At 40.3% G+C, this 17,325-nt stretch overlaps 1 protein-coding gene across 1 annotated transcript in view; it reads right to left on the minus strand.

The window, feature by feature from the left end:
• Positions 1-234: 234 nt before the first annotated feature.
• TMEM233 (transmembrane protein 233) overlaps positions 235-17,325 on the minus strand; it is a 43,106-nt gene continuing 26,015 nt past the window's right edge. The window contains exon 2 of the mRNA XM_069081556.1: positions 235-378. Coding sequence (XP_068937657.1) covers positions 235-378 — 144 coding nt within the window. The remainder of the gene's footprint in view (positions 379-17,325) is intronic.

The following is a 17,325-nucleotide window of genomic DNA, read 5'->3' on the forward strand; positions in this document are numbered from 1 at the left end:
TAAACAGAGTCCATCTCTTTACAATAAGGGTATAACACTGAGAATAATGTAGAGATGTCAGTGAATATGCCCTTCATGCCCAGAAGCCTGAGAGAAATTAGGCAGCATGCCTACTAAAATCAGGCTATCAGGTTATTGAAAATCAGGGGGCAGATCCTTGATGGCCTGAGTGGGTCAAGAGGGCATTTAAAGAAAGATTGGGTCCCTTTGGAAAGTACAGGAAAAGATGTCTGCTTACCTTTCCATTGTGAAGTTGACCACACAAGAGACAACGATGATCACAAGGCCGATGATGATTGATGCAATAGCAACCCACTTGGCGTTTCGGCCCAATCTCTTTGATCCTTCTATATCACCTTGGTTAAAGCTGTATAGAGACTGCAGGACAGAAAGGGAAAGCTGGTGATGATGGGGCACTGATGTGGAAATAGGCCCAATGATCCCCTGGGCTTGAGACTACTTCGGCCATCAAATTTCCAAGAGTCAGACAGTGGCATCACCATCTTGAATGCCTTTTCAATCACTTTCAGTGATGGCCTGATCTCCACGTCTCTGGGCCTCAGTTTTACCATCTGTGAAATGGGCATAATAAAGCCTGTCTTATGTAGGTATTGTGAAGTTCACATGGGGCAATGTGCATAAAATATCTTATAAACTTTCAAGTTCTTTTAAACACTAGTTATTGTTGTTATAACCATCATTTCATTATTCTCATCTCTTTTTGATGGGATTCAAATAGAAATGGTTCCATGAAAAGTCATTCTCCACTCTTTTATATTTAACATTCTGCAATCTATGGAACAAATGGTTCAAATGACTTCTTTTTGTAAGTGAATACAAGAATCGGCATGTAAGCTCGTGGAAAGCGCCTGCCAGTGGTGGTTGGGATGATACGGATGACATGTACCTTGTCCTTTGCCAACATAGTATTGACTTGTTGCACTAGTTCTCTACATTTTTTTTAAAGCAATTGGGGTTAAGTAACTTGCTCAAGGTTACACGGCCAGTTATTTCTGGGTATGGTGCTAAGTATCTGAGCCTGGATTTGATCCCCAGGTCATTCCGACACTGGAGCCAGTGCTCTTACTCGCTGAGCCACCTGGCCTCCCCAAGTTCTCTACATTTTGAAAGCTTTTTATAGAGCTTGGAGAGTATGGATATTCAATATGGTGGCTTCTTTTAAAAACATCATTCTGACATTTTATGGATCAATGTTTTGCCTGGGATGTTGTGGGCAATGATTCTCTCTACCATGGTGTGCTTGTTTCAGTACAGTTCATTTGGTGAATTCTCAAGGATATTTTAGGATTTGTATTTGTAGACACTTGGTATATGTTAGTTCATAAAGGACAGTAAACTTCTGATATAGAATTCTAGCAGCCTGATTGCATCTTTCTAGTATCTGGTAATTGCTAAATTTTTGCAGTCTGAAGTCTGTAACTTCACCACATAATTCACTGCATTGATAAATAAGGGTCTAGATAAGGCCCTAAGGAAAGATGACCTTTCTCTAACTTCAGGTACCAATGGTGATTCCGAATTATATAATAACCTCTTCTATCTTGAAAATAAAGGGCATGTTTCAGCCACTTATTTGTCTGATGTTTCTTTATCGATATGTTGTTGAATGAATTAATGTGACTGGCACCTACATAGAGCCTTTTGATTTCTTCTGGGATCTCAGCCATTCCATAGACTGTGTCCAGACTTGAACCACTTTTGGTGATTCCTCATAAACCCTGTGAAATAAGCCTGTTATCAGTCTTTGCCATTGTCTTATGATGAGAGGTCTATTGGTTTAGAAGTTATTTCAAAGGTATTTGAATGTGGAATAAAAATTTAAACTCTCTGGAAGATGTCATAGTTTATATCAATTGGTCTTGATATCATTGTAATATTGGAGTGGTTTAAATAGAGGAAAATTTTGTATGTGAACATAAAAAAATCAGTCTCTTGCATCATCAATAACTTTAGTTGTATTTTGTATAATTGCAATATATGCAGAAACCATGAGTGAGGAGAAGAGTCATAAGGGTTAAAATAGTTAATAAAGGCAGTTTAAATGCTACAGAGCTTTCTGGCAGCTCGCTCAATTGTAACTGAATTGATAATGAGTTGCTGAAATTACCTGTTGGGACTTTTGGGCACCCCCTTTTTTACTCATCAGTCAACATATAGGTATCTTGAATTTATAGATTTTTTTCTGAGTAAAACAAAGCATGAATGTTCTATATAAAGTACACCAACATATAATTTGCCAATATTTGGGTGAGTTACTGGTGTTCTCATCTTTTAGTAATAAATACGTGATGCCTTCAATAAAGAGACAGAATCTGACCTGCATTGGAGGAAACTGAGAAAATGGCTTGCTAGTAATTTGTGTGCCACAGTGAAGCATTTGTGAACCTTATCTGGACTTGCTCCTTTCGAGTTCTGCAGAAAACTAGAGTTTTAGTCATTTCCTTTAATGGAATAATTCTCTCATTCATTATATCAGTGGGTCACAAGTGCTCTCTCTCTCTCTCTCTCTCTCTCTCTCTCTGTTTCTCTATTGCTTTTTCTGTCTCTGTCTGCCCATTCTTTCTGTCTCAGTCTGTCATTCTCTGTCTCCCTCTCTGTATCTGTCTCTTTCTTTTTCTGTCTCTCTCTCTGTGTCTCTGTCTCTCTCCCGTCCCCATTCTCTCTGTCTCTGTCTCTCTCTTGTCTCTCCCTCTCTCCCCTCCCTATTCTCTCTGCCTCTCATTTTCTGTTTCTCTGTCCTTTCTCTTTCTTCCTCTCTTCTCCCCATTTTCTCACAATCTGTCTCTCATTTGGTTTCTCTCTGTCTCTCTTCCCTCCCCCTCCTCTCTCTTGCCTCTCCAGTAAAATTTAGACTGACATTGAGTTGTTTATGTTGTCCTTTACAATCTTTGTCTCCCTGTAGAGTCCTTGACAGCTATGTGATGGGTAGAATGTTGGGACTGGGGTCAGAAGGACTTGAGTTCAGGTCTGGCCTAGCTGTGTGACTCAGGGAAAGTTACCCTCTATTTGTCTTAGTTTTCTCAACTGTAAAATGTGGACAATAACAGCACCTATCTCACAGAGTTGGTTTGAGGCTCAAATAAGATATTTGTAAAGCACCTGGCACATAGTAGTGGCTATATTAATGCTTACTCCCTTCTGTTTAACACTGTGTTAAATGCTGTCAGAAAATATGATTGTTCATGCAAGGAAGGGATGGGAATGATGGCTATAATGGATATCAGCTTTTTGACATTACTATTTTGGTTAAAAGCTGTAGACTTAGATTTGGAAAGGGCCTTAGAGGCCAATGAGTCCAATGCCTTCATTCTAAAGATCAGGGAACTGAGGCATAGAGAGAGATTAAGGGACTTTTCCATAGTTCCCTAGCTGGGAAGGATTCCAAGTCAGGTCTTCCTGACTCTAAGACCAGCATTCTCTGCAGATATCACCTGTCTGCATCAAGTTGAGTTGGTTTAATAGTTGGATTCATGCTGTTTAACTCAAAAAGGCCTTTGTGAAATTCTATTTTAAATATATCCACTTTCCCTTCAAAATCATTTGGGACCAGCAAGATGGTGGCCACCCATTTCATTATTAAATGCTTCAGGGGTCGTGATAAGTGCAGATTATCAATATCATTAGGGTTTTCAGTTTTTCCAACTTCTGATTTCAGGAACTCTTCACTTTCCATCCTTATTTCATCTTATTTGGGTTTAGGAATGAATTGAGAAATTCTTACAATTCCCCTGCATTGGTCAGCAATATGTTGTGTTACTGTGACTGAATATGCTATTGACCAAAAGCTCCACATGTTCTTTGCCTGTAACTGGTATGCTCAGTTTCCAATTTTGTAGGAGCGAATTCCTATCACCTGATAAAAAACATTCAGATCTTCAGCACATTTGTACACTAACAATTTTTGTGCTTTAAAGGTCAGTGCCATCTGTACCAAAGTATCTCTCCAAATGGGGTCATAAAGAGTTGGGCATGAAGAAAATGACTGAACAACAACAATAAAGGGAGACAGGAGGCAGAAACAAAGGGGGGAAGCATTCCAGACAAGGGGGGGGGCAGCCAGAAAGATGTACTGAGATGAGAAATGGAGTGTCACGTGCAAGGAACAGCAAGGATGCATAGAGGAGAGTAAGGTGTAAGAGCACCAGAAAGGTAGGAGAGGCTTAGGTTGGGAAAGGCTTTGAATGCCAAATAGAGCATATTGTATTTGTTCCTGGAGGCAATAGGGAGTTTATTGAGTAAACTGGAATTTATTGAACAAGGGAATGACATGGTCAGACATGCACTTTAGGAAGACAACTTTGGCAGTTTAGTTGAAGATGGATTGGAGTGGAGAGAAATCTGATGCAGGGAGGTCAACTAGGAGGCTATTTAAATAGTACAGGCATGAGGAGATGAGGGCCTGTGCCAGGGTGTTTGCAGTGTCAGAGGAGAAAAGTGAGTGTGTTTGAGAGTAGTTGTGAAGGTAGAATCTACAGTATTTGGCAGCAGATTATATATAGCAGCAGAGAGAGAGAGAGAGAGAGAGAGAGAGAGAGAGAGAGAGAGAGAGAGAGAGAGAGAGAGAGAGAGGAGAGTTGGAGAAAACACCTGGATTGTGAGACTGAGACAACAAAGATGGGGATGCCCTTAACAGTAAGAGGGAAGGTAGGAAGAGGAAAAGGATTTTGGGAGAAAGCTAATGAGTTAATGGATTCAGTTTTGGACATGTTGGACATGTTGATCTATGGGACATCCCAATGTAGATGTGAGGTAAATATTGATATTTCTGATCTTGATTTTTTGAGGCATCAGAACACAAAGGAGTGCTCCTTTCTCTACTGCCCTGTGATAAGTTAATCATTAAAATATGAAAATGGGACCAGCTGGCAGCCCTAGTTGCCCCTCAAGGCAGTTAGATAGCACAGTGGATACAGCACTGGGCTTGGAGTCAGGAAGCCCTGACTCTAGGGCCTGCCTCAGACATTTACTAGCTATGACCTTGGGCAAGTTACTTAACTGCTATCTGCCTCAGTTTCCTCAACTGTAAAATAGTGATGATAATAATACCACCTATCTCTCTGGGTTGTTGTGAGTATTGAATGAGATAAAATCTATAAAGTATTTAGCACACTGCCCAACACATAGTAGGTACTATATAAATATGAGTTATTATTATTGGCGTTATTAGTTTTAGATTCATTGGAATAGTTTCTGTCCAGGGTGCTGACCACAACCAGTGGTATCACAAGCCCAGCTGGTTGATGTTTGAGGCTACCTACCAGGTCTTCTTAGCTCTAGGCACACAGAGTCCCCATTGTATATTACTCTGGCTGGCATGCCTCTATTTTTCTCCACCATCCCCCACTATGGACTATTATGGACTAAGACTAATATTTATGATGATTATACCCACTACCCTATCTTACATCTCAGTGGGAGCCATGATTTCCAATCTCTAAATCCTAACTCTTCAATTATAACACCCTTTCCTTTTCCCCATGATACATTAAACAGGATTATATATATGAAAAACATTTTAAACCAAGGAGATGCCCAATAATACTACCCATCTTTCTGTTTCCTTTAACTGATTCATCTCTGCAAACTTAGTCAGCATTCAACCACAGAGATGGGACTGGTAACCAGATTCCAGACATGAACTGATTGGCACCATTCATCCCAGACTTTAGGAACTTTCAAATAGGTTGATTTCAGTCCTTGAAATCCCTGCCTCTAATGTGTTCTTAACATTCTCTGCCTTGAACACAGTAGGCACTTTTGCCTAAATATCAGATGATTATTTATTGTTGAACGTTTATTGAAATTGCTAAATAATAAATGTGTGTAGAATTGAATTTAACTCAAGATTCAAGGAGACCTAAAAGGTTAAATTTTTCTACATTTATTTTTGTTACTATATCACTACTACTATAATACAGCCCTCTTTTTTTCATTAAAAATAAAAATGGGTATATTTTGTTTTTACACCCTCTTCATTTCTAAATACATCCCATCCTCTTTGCCTACCCACAGAGCTATTCCTTGTAATAAAGAATAAAAAAGGGTGACTAAACCAGTTCAGCAAATCTAACAAACCCATCAGCTAAGTTTGAGAGTAAATAGTTCTACTGTAAACAAGTGAATTTTCTCAACTCTTCTTTGGGGGTCGTTTGGTCATTACGATTGCACTCTATTAATTTTAATTTATTTTGTTTTCACTTACATCATTGGAATCATTGAGTATATTGTTTCTCTGATTTTTCTTACTTCCTTTTGTATCAATTCCTATAGATCTTCCTATACTTCTCTGAATCCAGCATATTCATTGTCTTATGGCATAGCAATAGCCCATTAAATTCAAGCAACAAAATTTATAAAGGAGAATATGAAGGAGGCTCATATAAGTAACTGTTCATTTTTGTTATATAACTTTTAAAAGGTTAAAAATAAGTATATCTCTAAGATAAATCAAAGTAGTAACAAAACTGATCTATTTGTGTCCCAGTGCTTCCCATAGTGCTTGGCACATAGTAGGGACTCATTGACTGACTTTCTTTTTGTCTTCTTCTGTTCATTTAAAATATATTTTATTTTTATGCCTTTTTTATGGGCATATGTGTCACTACTCACTAGCCCAAATGCAATTGAAAAAGTATTTACTTGGCACCTACCAAGTATCAAGCATTTACATTTATTTATAACTTTTTTTTTTATCATCACACTCCTTTTCCAATAGCCATCCCCTCCTTCTGTTAAACCTTCCCTTGTAACAAAGCAAAACCAGTCTACATAGAAATGGAGGCAAACAGAAGTGAGGTGACTTGCCCAGGGTCATACAGCTAGTCAGTGTCTGAGGTCAAATTTGAACACAGATCTTCCTGACTCCAGGCCCAGTGCTCTATCCACTGTGGCACTGAGCTCCCATAAGGGACTTGCTTGCTCTAGTGACTTGTCTGGGAAAGTATGGAGGTGGGACTCAGACCCAAGTCTTTTCAGAAAGAATACTTTCTCTTGCCCCACAGTTCTCCTCCCTCCTAGGGGGCTGGTGGAATTCCTGAGGAATGTGGGACAAATCTTGATTGAAGAGAACAGATAATGAAACATATGTCCTTTAAACAATGGGGAATATGGATGCAAAGCTTGAGACATGGTAAGTACCTACATAATTTTTTACTCATTCATTCATTTATTAATTTAATTCCTTGCTAAATCAATGGCTTCAAAATTGTGCTTTTTGCATCATAGGAAATAATTGATAACCTTGGGAATATGATTCATGGTTGTTATTGAGAACACAAAACCAAAAAAACCAAAACCCCATTCCCTGAACCATCTACTTCATCCTCAGAATTCCAGAAGAGTTGTCAGGGACCTCAATGGCCATTTGGTCCAATGAAAAGAATCCCCACTATCCTCACAGGATTTGGAGCCCAAACTCAGAACTTTGTGATAACCCAATCAAAACAGTCAACAAGCACTTTTTTTTGGAGGGGAGAGGGCAGGGCAATTGGGGTTAACTGACTTGCCCAAGGTCACTTGGCTAGTGAGTGTTAAGTGTCTAAGGGATTTGAACTCAGCTCCTCCTGCCTCCAGGGCCAGTGCTCTATTCACTGCACCACCTAGCCACCCCTCGACAAGCACTTATTACATGCTTATTGTTTGACAGGAACTGTACTAAGAGCTGGAACAATATACACAAAAGTCAGACATTATCTGCCTTCATATTCTACCCAACTCAAAATTTCTTGGATTCAGAATAAGAATTTAATCTCAATATATTGTAGTTGGATGACCCCTCTCAGCCAAATAGCAAAGATTTAGATCCAGAAAGGAATTTAGAAGCTATCTAATCCAACCCCTTAATTTCTTTTCAGATGGGAAAACAGAGGCATAGAGAAGATGTATGATTTTTTATAAGGTCACCAAGCAAGTAAGTGACTGAAGTAGGATTTGAATACAAGTTTTCCTGACTCCATATCCAGTACTGTATTTACTATGTCATTACCCCGTAGGAATTTAAAAAATAATAATAGCTAGCATTTATATAGTGCTTTAAATCCTACAAAACACTTTACATATACTATTTCTTTCAATTGTTGTAACAATCCTGTAAAGTGGGTGTTATTATTACCCCCATTTTACAGATGAATTAATTGAGACTTTGAGCCATCAATGACTTGCCCACGGTAGCTATTAGGATTTGAACTTTGGTCTTCCCGACTCAGGATTCAACACTCTATATCCTCAAAACCTCTAATACAGGGTTCTCCCTATCTCTCTCTCTGTCTCTTTGTTTCTATCTTTCTCTGTCTCTCTCTTTCTATCTGTTTCTGTTTTTATTTCTCTTTCTCTTTCTGTTTCTCTCTTTCTGGCTCTGCCTCTCTCTGTCTCCATTCTAAGTGGTTTGCAGTGAATGCAAAACATGAGTCATGGCATATTGCAACCTGGGTATCAGTATTATTAATATGTTCAGTGGACTAGGATTCAGAGGGAATCAGATGACCTGTGCTCACCACTTAGTTCTGCTTACATTGGACAAGTCATTTGATTTTTCTTGTCTTTTTTGCCTGGAAAATCAGGGGATTGGGCTTTATGGCCTCTGGGATTTTTTTTCCAGTTCTAATTCTGTGATTCTATGGTCCCACAATTGGTGAGGCTATGCCACTGTCTCTCCTAGGACAAGGAAGGAAGCCTAATCTCACAGTGAACTGAGAAAAACAATTATTTCTCTTTTGCATTTAATTAGGATCAAAGTTTTCCCCCTTTTCTATTTCCTCATCCAGAAATTAACCAGTATGGTAGTAAGTCTTGGGCAAAGACTTACTCAGGCTAAGATCTAATTAAAGACAGTAAAAGAAATTCTAAGTTTAGGTGTATGGGTGGATTCCTGCTCATTGTGTCTGCTCAGACAGGTCTAGGAAAATGTGGATTCTCCCTTTTGTCAGTTAGGTAATATAGAAATTTATGCAAGTCTCTTTGACCAACACTTGGTGTCAGGTACCTCAAGATCCTCATTGGAATAAGTCCACCTATCATTATAATATTCATTCTCTCATTAATTGTTAACCAATTGGAGTTGATTGCCCCCCTCAAGAGAACCCCCTCTTCAATGGGCATATAAACTGTGAGCTCACTACCATGACTGGTCTTTGGCATTTGAGTGTCACTGACCCATTTTATTGGTAACATGCTAACATTATTAATAAATGATAAATTACACAGAAATTATGTCTCTCAAACCTTTCAAACATCACAGAATGATGCCTATCCTGTAACCCCTCCAGTTCCATAGTTCCTGCCTCTCTTATGCTTTAAGGAATCTTCTAGGACAAGCTCTGAGTACTGTGCAAACAGTGCTGACTTTGGAGGACCTGGGTTTGAATGCCAGCTTTGATAATTATTACGGGGGTGCCTTTGGGCAAGTCACTTAACTTTTCTGGGCTTCAATTTTCCTGTCTGTAAAATAAAAAAGGGTTGTACTAGATGCCTTTGGAAGTCCTTTTCTGTTCTAATTCTATGAACCTCTGTTGTATAAGGGTCAGTTCTTGTTCTAAAACCTTATGATAATTCAATAAAATCAGATATAACCTGGCTAGCCCATAATTAATGCTGTCTTTGGACACTGAGATGGAATCAGAGATTTACAGCTCGGAGGGACTTAGAGGCCACCTAATTTAACCAACTCATCTTGCAGATGCAAAAACTGAGCCCCAGAGAGGTTGTGACTTGCCCAAAGTCACCCAGGTAATAAACAGAAGAGTCAGGTCCTGTAAAAGATGGCTCAGCTCTTTCCACTCTACCACACTGCCTCCCACATGCCTCATGACTATCTTGGGAAATGTAGCAGAGAGGTTAGTAGTATAGTTCCTGTTTATCCAAGGTTCTACCCTCTATGATGAGATTGCTGTAGTTTAATACTCACCCCCTCCTCAATACCCTCAGTTTCTTCTCTCCTCTGATTGGAAGACCAGAGGACAGAGCAAAAAAACCAAACCAAACCAAAACGAAACCAAAAAACTCTTCCCAAAGCTTCCTTTTATATAGAGTGTTTAGAATTTTCTAGGCATCTCTCCATTTCCCAGTAGCTTCTCTGCTTGGTTTTTACTCCATGGACATTATAACCCCAGTGCTGGCTATCCCCCTCCCTTTCCAGCTTCCTTTGGTATATTGTCTCCCTTATTGGATTGTAAACTCCTTTAGAGACCATCTTTCTTCTTATTTATATTGCCAGCACTTAGCCCAGTTCCTAGTATACAGTTGGCACTTAATGAATGTTTATTGACAATATATTGGTTATTGATAATGATAGGAGAAATTCCCCCAACACATTACATGAACCCCTGTGATGAAGTTCAGAGAAGATGAGAATCTCACAGCATGGGCAGTTATGGATGGGTTGAATCGATGGTATCATGGATTTAATTGATTATTGGAGTGTATATCACTGGTAATATGGGGAAAGGTTATTTATAGCCAACAGGGGTGTCCCTCTTCTGCCCTTTGGATCCTCTGGAGTGGTGTTCCATAATGCTTAGCCCTACGTAGACTCACTGGGAGAATATCAGCATTGAAAAGATGGACTCTTGGGGCAGCTAGGTGGTGCAGTGAGTAAAGTGCCGGACCCAGAGTCAGGAGGACCCAAGTTCGGTTCTGGCCTCCGACACAATACCCACACACCCACATACACAAAACTAGCTGTGTGACCTTGGGCAAGTTACTTAACCCCAATTGCCCTGCAAAAAAAAAAAAGAAAGAAAGAAAAGATCGACTCTTGTGTGGCAATCAGCAGCTTGGGGTCAGCAGAAGCCTAGTAGAGTATACTAAGGGCTTAATAAATGAGGTAAGGTGGCCTAGAAGGGGAAGTCTGACCTTGGAGTAAGGAGGACATAGGGTCAAGCCTTGCCGTTGACACATACTAACTGTACGCCTTTGGGTTTGGCAGTTAACTTCTCCACGTTCCAGGCAAGTCTTGAAGACTATAAATTACTGGCAAATTATACAATTTGCTATTGTATATCAGTGGAGGGAATCCGCAAAGCTGATGAGATTATAGGCCCTGAACACACACACGCACAATGGATGTTTGTTGCATTGAAAGTAGACAACAATTACCTGAATGCAATTCAGATTTATTATTTGTGGATGTAGAAATTATACATTCATGTCTCACTCTCTCTACAAAGGTGCTCCCAGGTAAAGACTTGCTGGGGAGGCCTGTGAAATGCAAGCCTGGGTTATAGAGGGGACTTTGGAAAAGCACTTCTTCTGAGGAATGAGCAGGGTATCTACCTTATCCATTTATTCACCAAGCATTTATTGAACACCAACTCTGTATAAGACATTGGGTTAGGCACTGGGGATTTGCACATAATACAAAAGTAATAAACAAAAAACCAGTCCCTACCCTCAGCTTACATTCTTCTGGGGGAAGGGACACATTTAAATTGATAATTCCATGCAGAATAATTCAAACTCACAATTAGGGGTAGCAGGAAAGGGGTGTATGGACTTAGTCTTAAAGGAAGCTAAGAATTCTGAGAGGGGGAAGTGAGGAAGGGTGAACATAGCAATCACAGAGGACAGCCTGTCCAAAGGCGCGAAGGTGGGACATAGGCACTGGATTCAGAGAACAACACGTGGGTCAGTTTGCTGAATCACAGACCATTCAAAGGAGGCCAACGTGAAGTAAGCCTGGAAATGGCATCTGGAGTCAGCCAGTGAGAGACTTTAAACAGCAAGCTGTATTTTCTTCTAGGGGCAATAGTCATATGAGATTCTTTAGTAGGCGTGGGGTTCTGATCTAGATGCTTGCTTTAGGAAGATGAGTTTAGGTGTCAGTATGTTCTAGTCCAGAGGCAGGGAAGGCTTAGATATTGGATGCAAATCCTGCTTTTGCTTCCGTGTGAATCTGGATAAGCCTCTTCTCTCAAGGCTTCAGTTTCCTCATGTATAAAACAAGGGGGTTGAACTGAATGGTCCCTTAAGTTCTTTCAGCTCCAGATTTATGATGTTATGTTTCAAGTTACTTTCCAAACCTGAGCTTTCATAATTCCACGACTTACAGAGGTTGAAGGCCCTTCCAACACCACAGTTCTGTGGTCCCAGGGGAGGAGTGGCTGCTGGGTCACATAATCTTATTCTGGCCCCTTATTTTGAGGAGCAGAGAGCCTTGCGGCTGTTTGCAAAGAGCCAGTTCTGAGGGCCTATGGCTGCAAATTACCATCTGCCCCATCTGAAAATTAAGCTGTACAGAAAGGAAGCTTTTCGAAGCTGTCTCTGTCATCCAGATCCCCTCTGGAAGAGATGTGAAATCCTGACTGCCTCTGAAGCACTCCAGAGCCCTACGGCGAGCCGCCTCCATTCTTCTTTGGGGCACAGTGGCTTTCGCCAGAATGTATTATTCATTATAAAATGGAGAAAACCAGACAGTTCTGCTCGGTCAGCATTCTCCAAGACAAAGGTCACTCTCCACAGAGAGAGGTGGAACTACTCTCTCTTCCCCAGTAAATACAGATGTCATATTCCTTGCTATTGTACCTAGTTATTTCAAGTTTATTTATCCCCCCGCCCCTTCCCCCTCGCAGGGGCACCTGATACTCAAATATCTGCAGGAGGAAAGTAAGTGAGGAGCCAGACATGAGTGTTGCAACTTTTTTTTTTTTTTTAATAATTTGAAAGGAGGTTGGGAAAGAATAAGGTGAATCTGTACCCCAAGGGCTCTTGGACCAGTGAAACTAAATCTAGTCATTCTTGTCTATCCATGTGAAAAGAAAGTAACCATAGCAACAACAATAAAAGTCGATAGCCATATAATGTTTTAAGATTTGCATGAATCATCTCATTTCTCACTATAGCCATGTGAGATATTATTATTATCCCCATTTTACAGATGAGGAAACTGAGGCAGACAGAGGTTAAGTGACTTGTCTAGAGTCACACAGCTAGTAGTTGCCTGAGGCTAGATTTGAATTTAGGCCTTCCAGAGTTCTCTCCACTGTACCACCTAGCTACCAATAATATTAAAACAGGACAGTTATATAGTGTTTTAAGGTTGGTAAAGTTTATTATGTGTCTTATCTTATTTCTTCACAATAGCCATGTGAGGTAAGTGATATTTATAATCTTCATTTTGCAGATGAGGAATCTGGAGGAAGCAGCAGTTAAGTGACTTGTCTAGGGTCTCACAGCTGGTAAGTGTCTGAAGCAGAATTTGAACTCAGGTCCTCCTGCCTCCAAGTCTGTTAAGGACTTTATCCACTAATAGTATTACAAACACTCCCAAGTAGTAAAGAAACCAACGGATGTCTGTCCTTTTTTGAACTTACTCTCTGTGTGACTGTGGGTAGATCACTTATACTCTGTGGATTGCCGTTTACCGATCTCTAATATAAGAAAGTTGGAGGTTCTTCTAAGTCCCCTTTCAGCTCGAAATCTATGATTCTGTGAACTAGGCCATAAGTTTAGGAAAATTTACACTTCAAACTGAACAATGAGGGCATGAGGGAAAAGACTCAGAAAGAAATGAAAAGTCCTTATAGAGTTGGAGCTGGAAGGGACCGAGGAGACCGTTGGACCCAACTTTTTCATTTAATAGATGAAGAATAGAGAGATTAAGTGACTTGTTCCAGGTCACTTAGCTGATGTGGTTGGTCATCATCCTTCATGCTTAGAGATAACCAAAAGGACACCACTGTGTTGGGATCAAGATATAGTGTGTCTAACTGTGGCTGATCAGACCAGTATGGGCTCAGAAGGCTCTACTCCAGGTTGGGTCCATGTGAGCACTTGGAGAGGATATGTCTTTAAATTTTCTCACCTCACATTTCTTTTGAGCTATGGCAATTCTGCTTCACTCATAGAGCATAGTGCCTTCTCTGATGTGGGCATGCCACGCTGGGTGGCCCTGTGCCGGTGTTTCCCATGTCATGCAATTGATTCCAAAGTTCTTTAGAGAGACCATGAGAGTGTCCTTGTATCACTTCCGACCACTATGTGACTGCTTGCCTTTGTGAAATCTCTGTAAACTAGTCTTTTAGGCAAACATTCATTTGGTATTTGAACAACATGGCCAGCCCCTTGGAGTTGTGCTTGCTGCAGTAGAGTTCGAACGCTTGGCAGTTCAGTTCGAGTAGGGACCCCAGTGTCTGGCACCTTATCTTGCCAAGTGATTTTCAGAATCTTCTTAAGACAATTCAAATGGAAGTGATATTGTTTCCTGGAATGGCAGGATTGTCTCAGTTTCAAGGCATGAGGTCAGCACAATGGCTCTTAGACCTTCAGCTTGGTAGGTAGTCTGATACCTCTTCTCTCCCACACTTTTCTCCAGAGCCTCCCAAACACTGAGTTAGCTCTGGCAATGTGTGTATCAGCCTCATCATCTATGTGTATTTCCCCGGAAAGGATACTGTCAAGGTAAATGAACTTATCTGCAGTATTAAATATTTATCCATTTGCTGTAAACAATGGTTCCATGTATGGATGTGGTGCTGGATGGTGGAGAACCTATGTTTTCTTGGTGTTAATTTTTAGGTCAAAATTGGCACAAGTAGCAGAGAATAGATCCATACTTTTTTGTAACTCAGTCTCAGAGGCTGCACTGAGTGCACAATCATCTGAACAAAAAGTCATGCACCAATTATCCCTCCACTTCAGTCTTGGTTTGCAGCTTTTTCAAGTTAAATAATTTACCATCAGTGTGGTAGCTGGCCTTGATGCCATTTTCATTCTCCGTGAAGACGCCTAACAACATTGCTGAAAATGTTATGCTAAAAACATGGGAGCAAGCACATGACTCTGCTTCACACCATTGGTGACAGAGAAAGCACAGGAACATCATCCATTATCTAGAACCCATGCAAACATGCCATCATGAAACTAATATACAATACAATACTGACAAACTTCTCTGGGCACCCAAATTTCCCACAAACCCTCATGACTTTTTATTATTATTTAGTATTAAAGGCCTTATTATTATATTAGTATTAAATTTATATTACATTAGTTGTATTATTATATATACACACATATATATTATATTATTTTAGTATTAAATTTATATTACATTAGTTATATTATTATATACATACACATATATATATATATATAAATTATATTATATTAGTATTAAAGGCCTTAGATCAACTAATGTTGTGTACAGGCCTTTGCTTTGCTCCTGGCATTTCTTCTGGAGTCATTGGGAAACAAACACCACATTCACTGTTCCTTGGCCCTTTCTGAAGCTACTGGCTCTCAGGTAGATGACCATCTTCCAGGTAAAGGATCAACCTATTAAGGAGGACTCTGGAAAGAATCTTGTCAGTAATGACGAAGAGAGAGACCCCCATGATGGTAACAGGATAATCTATTTCCTTTTTCTTTATAGAGATGGACAATGAAGACATCCTTGAACTTCTGGGGAATAGCCTCCTCTTGCCATAAAACACAAAAAATTTCAATCAGCTTTTGTTTGAGCAGTGGACTCCCTACCTTGTAAATCTCAGCTGGAATAGAATCAGCACCAGGTGCTTTGCCACATGGGAAGAGCCAAATGACATAAAACACTTCTTCAGATGGAACTTCAGCTAGAGAGGGATTGACTTCAACCTGAGCTAAATGGCCAGTGACCTCAGCATTGATTGATGATGGTCTGTTGAGAACACTATGGAAGTGTTCAGCCCATCTCTCTAGGATCATGTCCTTATCACTAATCAATGTGGCTCCATCAGCACTGAGGAGTTGAGATGGTCTATGTCATAGGTCTTTGGCCCATAAATAGCTTTCAGGTCATCATAAAGGTGCTTTGGATTATTTTCATCAGTGTAAAACAGAATTTCATCTGCCTGCTTACTGAGCCAGATATTCGGCAGCTCTCTGAGCTTTGCTTATACTTTACTTCTGATGGTCTTAAATGCTGCCTTCATAGAGATAGATGAACTATCCTGCTGGCAAACCCTGTGGAGTGCTTGTTTCTCCTTCAGCAGTTTCTGAATATCCCCATCATTTTCATCAAAGTTTTCCCTCCAAGTTAACAAACTGTTGCCTCTTGGAGAAGCACTCTACTCTGTTGACATTATGTCTTCTGACAGTCAGTTTTCCTTGGGACTGCTGCTTTTGTTGAATGTCTATGTTAAGCTTGAAGAGGATAAGTCTATGATCAGTCCAGCACTCTGCACCACACATCACCTTTGTCACTCTCACATCATGTATGACTCTTCTCCTTACAATGCCATAGTCTATTAAATGCTAATGTTTGCTGTAAGGATACATCCATGAAGTTTTATTGTGTTTAGGTAAATGGAAGACAATGTTGGTGTTAAGAAGGTTGTGAGATACACAAGTCTTCAGCAGTAAGTGATCATTGCTGTCACTGTTTCCATTCCTCTCAAGGCCTCACTGCCATGTCTGGTAGTCTGTGCCTACTCTTGTGTTAAAGTCACCCAGAATTATTAGTTTGTCTTCTTTTGGCACATTGATTATGAGGGTCTCCAGGTCTTCATAAATTTTTTCTCTGACCTCATTGGGATTCATAATGGTGGTAGCATACATACTGATGGTGGTGGTGTGGTGCTTTCCTGCAAGTGGCAATCACATTGTCATGAGCCTGTTGTTCTCTCCTTTTGCGAGGCATACAAGTTGATCGACTAAATTAGTTTTGATGGCAAAACCTACACCAGGTTCATGGCACTCCCTTCAACTTCAGCCACTCTAGAAAAATGTGTATCCAGCTCTGGCTTCAGCAAGCTGGATTTTGTTTGCCAGCCTTGTTTTACTCATGGCTGCTATTTGGATGTGATACCTGGTGAGTTCTCTTGCAACAAGAACTGCTTGTCTTTTGGGTCTACTGGATTTTGTGTTTTTCATAAGTGTGCATACGTTCCACATACCCATGGTGAGTGGAATCATCTTTGCAAAAGTTTTTGTACATTTTTGTGTGTTTTGACTGCAAGGTAGAATCCTCACCTGCTGTGGCAAGTAGGCCAGCATTAGGTTGGGGGAAGCAGATGATTTTTAGGGCACCTTTTTTAACCCCTTCTTCTGCTAAGAGATGAGCAATGCAGTCCTTCGAAAAGGCTGCTCAGATACCCAGGGGCCCGTTGAATCCTACTCTGCTTCCAGTGAGAAGATGACCCTATGGCCTGTGCTACCTATGAGCAAGATTGTAATTACAGCTCCCAGTGCATCCACACCTGCTGCTTTGTCACTTGCCTGTTGCCACAGGACTTTGGGATAGGTAAAAAATGATAAAAACAGTATGGGTGATGTCTTTTGTTTTGAGCATAAATTGGATTTAAGTGAGGAAGAATTGAGCAAAGTTGTCAGCTT

The sequence above is a fragment of the Petaurus breviceps genome, unplaced genomic scaffold, assembly GCF_028583685.1.
Source record: "Petaurus breviceps papuanus isolate PSGF00001 unplaced genomic scaffold, PetGlider_PUasm1.0 99, whole genome shotgun sequence".
Lineage (NCBI taxonomy): Eukaryota > Metazoa > Chordata > Mammalia > Diprotodontia > Petauridae > Petaurus > Petaurus breviceps.